At 45.1% G+C, this 9,872-nt stretch overlaps 1 protein-coding gene across 1 annotated transcript; it reads left to right on the top strand.

The window, feature by feature from the left end:
* The first annotated feature begins 5,382 nt into the window (after positions 1-5,382).
* Positions 5,383-9,501, top strand: LOC101601785 (sialic acid-binding Ig-like lectin 10). The gene is given in 10 exon segments (XM_045146058.1): positions 5,383-5,497; positions 5,602-5,738; positions 5,941-6,085; positions 6,315-6,518; positions 7,974-8,111; positions 8,114-8,236; positions 8,444-8,491; positions 8,587-8,844; positions 8,916-9,200; positions 9,404-9,501. Coding segments are annotated over 10 exon segments (1,551 nt in total).
* Positions 9,502-9,872: the final 371 nt, after the last annotated feature.

Genomic DNA, 9,872 nt, shown 5'->3' with positions numbered 1-9,872 from the left:
CGTACCAATTCCCCCCGAAACACCAAATTGCATAAAGCACTCTAACATGGCAGGTATTAAATCAAACCTCACAGTAATCACCTTAAACATTAATGGTCTTAATTCACCCATAAAAAGACAAAAGTTAACAGATTGGATCAGAACAACACACCCTTCAATTTGCTATCTTCAAGAAACCCAGCTCACCATTAAATACAGACACCTACATCCTCAGGATGAAAAGATGGAAAATGATATTCCAAGCAAATGGAAATAAGAAAAAAGCAGGTATTGCTATATTAGTATCTGATAAAATAAACTTCAAATCAAAAGTAATCATAAATGAAAAGGAAGGCCATTTCTTACTCATCAAGGGGATGATCTAACAAGAGGATATCACTATCATAAATATATATGCACCAGGACTAGAGAGATGGCTTAGCAGTTAGTGTGCAGGTTCAATTCCCCAGAACTCACATAAACCAGATGCCATGGCACAAGCATCTGGAGTTTGTTAGCAGTGACTGAATGCCCTGGTGTGCCTATTCTCTCTCTCTCTCTTTCTCTCCCTCTCTTTCTCTCTCTCTCTCTCTCTCTCTCTCTCTCTCTCTCTCTCTCTCTCTGTCACAAATAAATAAAATATTATATATATATATATATATATATATATATATATATATCAAACATAGGTGTAACACAATTTATAAAATAAAATTACTTGATAACAAAACAGAAATAAATATCAATACCATCATAGTTGGGGACTTCAATACTCTATTATCACCAACAGACAGATCATCCAAACAGAAAATCAATATGGAAGTAAGAGAGCTCAACAACACCATATATCAAATAGACTTAAAGGACATCTACAGAACATTAATCATGAAATCTGCAGAATACACATTATTCTCAGTAGCCCATGAAACCTTCTCCAAAATAGATCATATATTATAACATAAAGCCTGACTCTATAACTTCAGGAAAATTAACATAATTTCCTGCATAATATCAGATAACAATTCTGTAAAGCCAGAAATTAACAATAAGAGAAGCTCTAGGAATTCCACCCTCTACTGGAGTCTGAACAATTCACTTTTAAACAATAAACAGACAGTGGAAGATATCAAAAAGAAAATTTCAAAATTTCTAGAATTTAATGACAAAGAGAACAGAACTTACCAAAACTTATGGGACACAATGAAGGCAATCTTAGGGGGAAATTCATGGCACTAAATGCCTTCATAACAAAGATAGAGAGATCCCAAATTAAAACTTAACCATCTTTTTTTTCTTGTTGGAAAAATAAGAAGAATCCAACCCATAGAACTCTAGATAGAAAGAAAGAATCAGGATCAGAGCAGAAATTAATGAATTGGAAACTAAGAAAACTGATGAAATGAAGAGGTGGTTATTGGAAAAAAAATAAGCAAGATTGATAAACCCCTGGCCAATATGATCAAGTGAGAAAAAGAGATATGTTTCAAATTAACAAACTGAGAAAAGAAAAAGGAGAGGTCACAACAGACCAGTCTGGACCCCAAAATCCTTGAATATCCAAAACATGTTTGAGCAACAAAAATAAGGCTAGTGGTATCACCATACAGTTTTTAGCTTACATTACAAAGCCATAATAACAAAACATCATGGTACTGGCACAAAAATAGACACATAGATAAATGGAACAGAATATGGGACCCAGATGTAAGTCTGTGAAGCTACAGCCATCTGATCTTTGACAAAAATGCAAAAAATACTCATTGGAGAAAAGATAGCCTCTTCAACAAATGGTGCTGGGAAAACTGAGATATCTGTATGTATAAGGATGAAAAACAGATGCTTTTCTCTTTCCATGAATAAGAATTAAGTCCATATGGATCAAAGACCTTAATATCAGACCTAAAACTCTGAAACCACTAGAGGAAAAAGTAGGAGAAACCCTTCAACACATTGCTATAGGCAACAAATTTCTGAATATAATCCTACTTGCTCAGTAAATAAAAACACTAAATAACCACTAGGACATCATGAAATTACAAAGCTTTTGTACAGCAAAGGACATTGTAAATAGAGCAAAGGGGCAACCTACAGAAACAGAGAAAACCTTTGTCAGCTATACAACTGACAGAGGATTAGTATCCAGAATATACAAAGAACCCAAAATAACTAATTAATAAGAAATCAAACAACCCAATTAAAAATGGGCTATGGAACTAAATAAAAGTTTTTTAAAAGAAGAAATATGGATAGTATATAAATATCTAAAAAGTGTTCTACATCCTTAGCCGTAAGGGAAATACAAATTAAAACTATTTTAATATTCTATCTAACTCTTGTCAGAATGGCTATTAGCAAGAAAAAAAATGAAAATAAATGCTCATGAGGATATGTAAAAAGATGAACCCTTCTACACTGTTAGTGGGAATGTAATCTGGTATAGCCATCATGGAAATAAATGTGGACATTCCTGATACTGCTAAAAATAGATTTACCATATGACCCAGAAATACCAATCCTAGGCACATAACCTAAGGACTCATTGAAATGTACATTGAGATGTATCTTAAAGATACTTGTGCATCCATGTTTATTGCCACTCTACACAAAATAGTTAGGAAATGGAACCAGCCTAGGTGTCCCTCAACTGATGAGTGGATAATGAAGATGTGGTACATTTATGCAATAGAATTCTATTCAGTGGTAAAGAAAAATAAAATTATGAAATTTACAGAAACATGCATCTGGAAAGGATTAGACCTGGTGAGGTAACCCAGGCCCAGAAAGCAAGTGCCACATGTCTTCGCATATGTGGATCCCAGCTACAGATGCTTGGACTCACATGTGAGTTGGAATAAAACTCGGCATCAGAGGCCAGTAAGCTAGAAATGATATATAAGGGAGGGAGCGGAGGGGAGGACTTAAGGGGTGGTATTTTATATATGTAAGTATAAGAACAGATTACCAGGGATGGAAAAGCCTAATTGGCATCATGGGAAGAAATTGAATAAAGGATGCAGGTGGGTTAATCAAAATCTAAGAGTATGAACAAGTCATATGAAAACCTACTTTTTTGGAAAATGGCACACCCAGAAGCCATAGATTATTACTAGAAAATTTTCATCACAGGGGTGGGATACCTTCCAGTGAATTATTGGCCAAAGATGTCCCTGGTGCCCCCAAAACATTACAGGCCATTGCCAAGGCTCTTGGTTTCCCATCAGGAATAGATGGAGTGACCCTACTGCTGAAGACTCCATGAAGAGCTAATAGCTTTCCCTGAAAATCAGAAATAACTAGAGTTAATAACTATCCCTAAGACTAGAAGGCCATAAAAGGAAGAACAGAGGTGTTCAGCCCTAACAAGGCCAACGCCTCCCCTGATTGATGTACTCCTCTTAGCTCAAATGGCCTGGAAGGCCCAGAAACCATCGGGGTATTCTCCCTTAGACAATCCTGGCTGAAGAAGCCTATTCTGAACAAGGACACAAACAGCTACAAGCTCCTTATCTATTGTTCCAGGCATAGTCTTTTCCTTAGGATCCTCCTCATAAAAGTTTGAGACCCTGCCTAGATCAGCGTTTCAACCTTCATCCCACAAAAAGGCTGCTGTCCATAGCTGTTCCTCTCAATAAATAGTCTGTCTATAGAGATCAAGTCCAGTGTCCTCTTTCATTTTTCTTTTACAATTTCCTTACACTCCATATCCTTGTGCTGCAAGGTCACTTAGAAATTTTGCTGAAAACCTCCTCTGTGTAGACCAGCTGACAGAAAACTAGTAAAAGTTATGCTACATGCAGCTCCATGGGAGAGAGAGAAGTTGTCAGTGGAGATAAACAACAGTGGACACTGCTAGCCTTAAGTTTGGTCAGCCAGGCCAAATGAGCCAATGTGTGCAATAGTGACATGTCTGTTATGGGGGAAACTAACTGCTCACAAATTGGAATGGAGGTCCACTCCACAGGAGGGAATGCATGTCTGATACTTAAAACCTTTGACAGGGTAAGTCATAAGCTCTAGGGGTGTAATACCTGTTGGTGTGTGACTAAATGCATGTATGGAAAGTGGAGTTGTGAAGGGCAATGTGGGGGGAGAGAATTATCATGGTTGTTTATAATTATGGAAGTTGTCAATAAAAAAAAAGTTGATCATAAGTTCTTGACTTGTCTAGAATATAGAGAGATTTCAAAATCAGGAAAGGCAACCCAGTGAGAACCTGCTTCAAAATTTAAAATAAATGGCTGGGTATGGTGATGCACCCCTTTAATACCAGCACTCAGGAGGCAGAGGTAGGAGGATCACTGTGAGTTCTAGGCCACTCTGAGTCTATATAGTGAATACCAGGTCACCCTGGACTAGAGTGAGATTCTACTTTCACAAACCCAAAACGAGACGGCCTGGGAATGTAGTTCATAATGTGTTTGCATAGTATGCAGGAAGTTCTGGGTTCCATCCCCAAACCATGTCAACCAGGTGTGGTGGAGCACCACTGTAATCCCAGAACTCCAGAAGTGGAACACAGATCATCCTTGGCTACATAGTGAGTTTGAAGCCAGATGGACCACATGAGACCTGACCTCAAAACAAGAAGGGGCTGGGGAAATGGCTCAGTAGTCAAAGGAACCTGCTTGCAAAGCCTGCCAGCCCGGGTTTGATTCCTCAGTGTCCATGCACAGTGTGCAGTTCATTTGCTGCACAAGAAGCATGACTGAGCCATGCTAATGCACACTCTCTGACTTTCTCTCAAATAAACAAATAAAAATATTTAAGGGCTGTAGAGATGGCTCAGCAGTTAAGGTGGTGGCCTGCAAAGCCTACCAACACAGGTTCAGTTCCCCAGTAAACACACAGTGGTGGATGCCAAGTGGCACATGCATCTTGAATTCATTTGCAACAGCTGGAGGCCCTGGAACACCCATTTATTCTCTCATTCATACAAAAATGTTAACAACAGAAAGTGAGTCAGAGAACTGAAAAGAGTACTTTGTAACACTGTCACTAGATACGAAGTGGACATTACATTCATGATCTCACAACAATGGTCATTTGAGGGAACAATTTTGAGCCCACAATCATTCCCATCATAGATGTCAAAAGGGGGGGGGGAAGCATCAAAGTAGAAAAGGAAGTCATTAGAAAGAAGAAAGGGTTTGGTGGAAGGTAGACAGGAGAAGGGGGCAAGTGTAAGTAATGGGAAGGGTTATGATTAAAATATTAAGTACAGATATGATATTGACAAAAATATTTTTGTTAAAATAAAAGTCTATGGCTTATCTCAGTGGTAGAGCTCCTACTGACCCACTGGTAGATGTTGGGGAACAAACATGGCTCAGTGATAGAAACTTTCTGCACAATGAACAGATTACCAGGGATGGAAAAGCCTAATTGGCATCATGGGAAGAAAGCATGAATGGGAGATGGATCCTTGTGACCTCACCTGTACCATCGCTCACCTGTTTCCCTGACAGCCCCTTTTGCAGGACCACCAGGGAAGAGGCTGACCCTCAGCGGCTCCATCTTGGTTGGGAAAGTCCCTCACAGTGTCCTTCCCCCCTATGTGAAAGGAGAAGCAGAACATGGGTTATTTCATGACAAATTAGTGTTTCCAGAGTTTCCTCTTCCTAGGCGGTCACTGTGCACAGGCCTTCTGTGGACTCGGCTTTGCAGACAGCAGACCCAGTACCAAGGTTCCAATAGGCCCCCATAGCCTTGATGTGCTGTGGCTGCTCTGGCTGCTGCTCCTGCTCCGGGAAGATGAGGGAGTGAGAAGTGAGGTTCCACTCCAAGGTGGGGACTGCAACTGAGCCTCTCTTTCCCCACAGTTTACCCCCCCCCCCAAGAGAAACCAGAGGAGTGAGGACTGGGGTTCCACTCCAAGGTAGACAAGGACAAGGACACCAACTGAGCCTTGTGGCTACAAACAAGCTAAAAAGGAAAGTTGAGGACACTGAACCCCACTTCTAGCTCATCAGGGACCCTGGAGATAGCAATTGCTCCCTGGACATCTCCAGTGCCCAGAAGAGGGACAGAGGACAGTACTATTTTCACCTTGAGAGGGGAGATGTGAGATACAGTTACAGAGAGTCTATGCTCACTGTGATTGTCACAGGTAAGAAATTTTACATGGGATTGGAAAACAGGAAGGGGTTGGAAAAGCGATGAGGAGGGACCTCTGCACCACTGGTGTCTGGAAGGGTCAGGGTGCAGGTGTCCATCCCAGAGTTTCATGCAGGGTCTCCTCTGTGGTGCGGCTTCTCACTCTCCTCTCAGAGCTGACCCTGACTCCAGACATCCACATCCGGGAGCCCCTGCAGTCTGGCCACCTCGGCTATCTAAAGTGTTCCATGCCTGGGGCCTGCAAACCCTCATCTCCTGGTTCTGGGATGCCTCGAGGGGCCCAGGGCAAAGCTTCAACACTGCAGAGATTCAGCTCCTTCCCTGCCCCGAGGATCATGGCACCCACCTCAACTGCAGGATGTCATTCTCCAGGGATTCTGGGACTAATGTGTCCACAGAGAGGACCGTCCAGCTCAGTGTGGCCTGCAAGTGGCTCATCATGGGCTCTGCTGCAGGACAGAAAGGATGGGAGGCTGCTTTGTCTGAATGTTTGCCACCCCCACCCCGCACTGACTGCCTGAGGTTAGAAACCCTAGAATTTGCTTTGGGCAGGGCAGCCTTTGAGAGATGGTGAGGTCACATCCTGAACAGACAAGGTTCTTGCCAAAGGCCCCAGAAAATAAACCATGGAGGAACCTTCCTGCAATCTCAGTGCTCAGGAAGCTGAGGCAGGCGATTTCTTCATGCTCCAGTTTAGCGTGGTTTACAGAGTGAGACCCTGTCTTAACCCAAACCAAAAGAGAAAAGCCCCAATGACACCCCTGTCCCTTCCTTTCATTGTGGGAACATGGAGAAAGCTCCTCTCTGAGGCAGGGCCTGCCCATCACCGACACTGCCTGCCTGAGTCCCTATCTAGGCCTCCTGACCTCAGAACATGAGAGGTTGGTTTTGTCATTGATAAGCCACCTTCTCTATGGAAGAGCAGGACACATGGACAGAAGAAACTGAGCCAGAGTCCTGGACAACATAGGGCCACTGTGCTGAGAAAAGACAAGGATCACTTCCTGTTTTGTTTCTTCAGGTTGGTGTTGTGGGAAGGACAGGCCCATTCAGTGGCTAGACACTCCCCAACACATACAGCAGAAGGGATTGACACCTTCCAGGTGGAGAGATGGTGTATCGTGGAGGACCCCAGACTTTCACTTTATTTATTTTGTAAGTGCATGTGTTCCTATGTGTGTGTGCATATGCAAGCCAGTCGCATTCCTCAAGAACACTGTCCATTTATTTTTACATTTACTTATTAGTAAGGAGACGAAAAGAGAGAATGAGAATTGGAGCTTCAGGGCCTCTTGCCACTGTCAACAAACTCCAGATGCATGTGCAGCTTTGTGCATCTGACTTGTTCTGGGCACTGGGGACTTGAACCCAGGTCATTAGGCTTTACAGGAAAGCACCTTTAATTGCTGAGCCATTTCAGGGTTCACCAGTTAGGCTAGCCTGGCTGGCTAGCAAACCCCAGACATTTTCCTGTCCCCACCTCTCCAGCTCTGGAATTATAGACATGAACTAGCACACCTGACTATTTTATGTGGGCTTTGGGGGATCTGACCACAGATCTTCATGCTTTATGAAAGTAGCCAGCACCACAGTCCTCTATTCATTGCTATTTCTTTAATAACATAGAATTAAACTACTTTTGTTTCTGTCTCTTTCTCTGTGGCTGTGTTTTTCCTTTCTTTTTCTTTTTTTTTTCTTTTTTTTTCTTTTTGAGGTAGGATCTTGCTCTTGCTGGAATTCACTATGTAGTCAGGTTGCCTTTGAATTTATGGCAATTCTCCTCTCTGCCTCCCGAATGGTGGGGTTAAACGCATGCGCCACTTCTCTAGTTTTGCTGTTTCCACCTCTGTCACAGTTTCACTCTCTCTCCCTCTCCCCAGACCTAGAGCCTCTAGGAAACATTTCACATGTGGAAGTCCATCAAGGCGAGGCCCTACAGTTCCTTTGTACTGCTGACAGCGAGCCCCCCGCCACCCTGAGCTGGGTCCTGGAGGACCGAGTTCTCCTGTGGTCCAGGCCTTTGGATCCAGAACCCTGAGGCTGGAGCTGCCTGAGGTGAAGGCTGGGGACTCAGGACGCTACACGTGCCAAGCAGAGAGAAGGCTGGGCTCCCAGCAGGGCACGCTGGCCCTCTCTGTGCTATGTGAGTGTGACCCACCAGAAGCCTCTGTTTCAGGGACAACATTGGGAATGGGCAGAGGACACATCAGACTTAGAACTGCCACACCATGGAGCAGTTGGTGTCAGAGTCCCAGGGAGTAATTCACCTACCACCACATCTGTCCCCAGATGGACGGATGGATCCTCTGTCCAGAGGAAATCTACAGCTGGTTCCCTATCTCCATTCCAGATGCTCCAGAGGACCTGAGAGTGACAGTTTTCCAAGCAAATCAGACATGTAGGAAGGCAGGCAGAGGAAGCAAGGCTTTAAGGTTCTTCTTTGGAGGTCAGGTGATAGAGCTTCATGTGGTCTCTGCCTCTTCCCTTCCCTAGTGCTGAAAACCCTCAGGAATGACACATCCCTTCCAGTCTTGGAGGGCCAAAGCCTACGCCTGGTCTGTGTCACCCATAGCAACCCTCCAGCCAGGCTGAACTGGACCTGGGAGTCACAAACTCTGAGCCCCACCCTTTCTGCAGACCCTGGGATCCTTGATCTGCCTCTGGTCCAGTGGGAGCACAAAGGGAATTTCACCTGCTGTGCGCAGAACCTGCTGGGTGTCCAGAGCATCTCTCTGAGCATCTCTGTGCACTGTGAGTGGAGGAGGGGACACCTGATATGATGGGCCAGTGTCCACCTGCTGACCCTTTTCCTCCCTCCTCAGACCCACCACGGATGCCAGCACCCTCCTGTTCCTGGGAGGCTGAGGGTCTACTCTGCAGCTGCTCCTCCAGAGCCTGGCCCACGCCCTCCCTGCACTGGCAGCTGGGGAACAGTCTGCTGGAGGGGAACAGCAGCAATGACTCCATCACAGTCACCTCCAACACCATGGGACTTTGGGCCAACAGCTCCCTGCACCTCCACAGGAGGCTCAGCACCAGCTTTGCGCTCAGCTGTGTGGCCCTGAATGCCCATGGAGCTCAGAGCACCACTGTGCTGCTCCTGCCAGGTCAGTGGCCCATGGGGACTGAGGCTCAGGAGAAGGGAAGTGGCGACGAGGGAGAATAGAGGCAGGGCCTGGTGACACAGCCTGGGGTTGGACAGGCAGGGTGGTCAGTGTCCCTGTCCTTTGGAAGGTTAGGAGAAGGAAGTTGGGAGGATGGTGAGGATCAGGGACTTGGAAACTATGATCCAAACCTTGCTGGTCTTCAGGGATGGCAGTGTGTCCAGCATCCATTCTGGCTGCTGTGGGGGTATCTGCGGTGGTGGCCGTGTTGTTCCTGGGTGTCTGTCTTTTCTTCTGCAGATGAGTATCCTGGCATGGAAAAGGGGCTTGTGGTGGTTGTGGGCTCCCGAAACTTTCATGGTCCAGCTGGGGCTGTTCATAGGGCTGCATTGGAAGGGTCCTTGTGCTTCTGTGGAAGCCTTAAGGTGAAACTGCACAGTGCTGGCCCATTGGCCTTCTGTAAAGGGGACACTAGTCTCCCACTTGTTGAGCAGCAGGTGCTGAGTAAACCTGTCCTTGTCCCTGGGCTGAAAGCCTGCAAGGAGCCTGCCTCCAGCTCAACCACCACTGGGAAGGGTACACCCTCAGCCACAGAGCCTGTCTGCATAGTGAGTGAGGAGCCCAGGGCTTCATGACCCCACCCAGCTTCCAACTGGGATGGACATGACCATATTC

This window comes from Jaculus jaculus, chromosome 3 (genome assembly GCF_020740685.1).
Source record: "Jaculus jaculus isolate mJacJac1 chromosome 3, mJacJac1.mat.Y.cur, whole genome shotgun sequence".
Taxonomy (NCBI): Eukaryota; Metazoa; Chordata; class Mammalia; order Rodentia; family Dipodidae; genus Jaculus; species Jaculus jaculus.
Note: the sequence above shows the minus strand (reverse complement) of the source record. Positions and strands in the feature narration are given on the sequence as shown.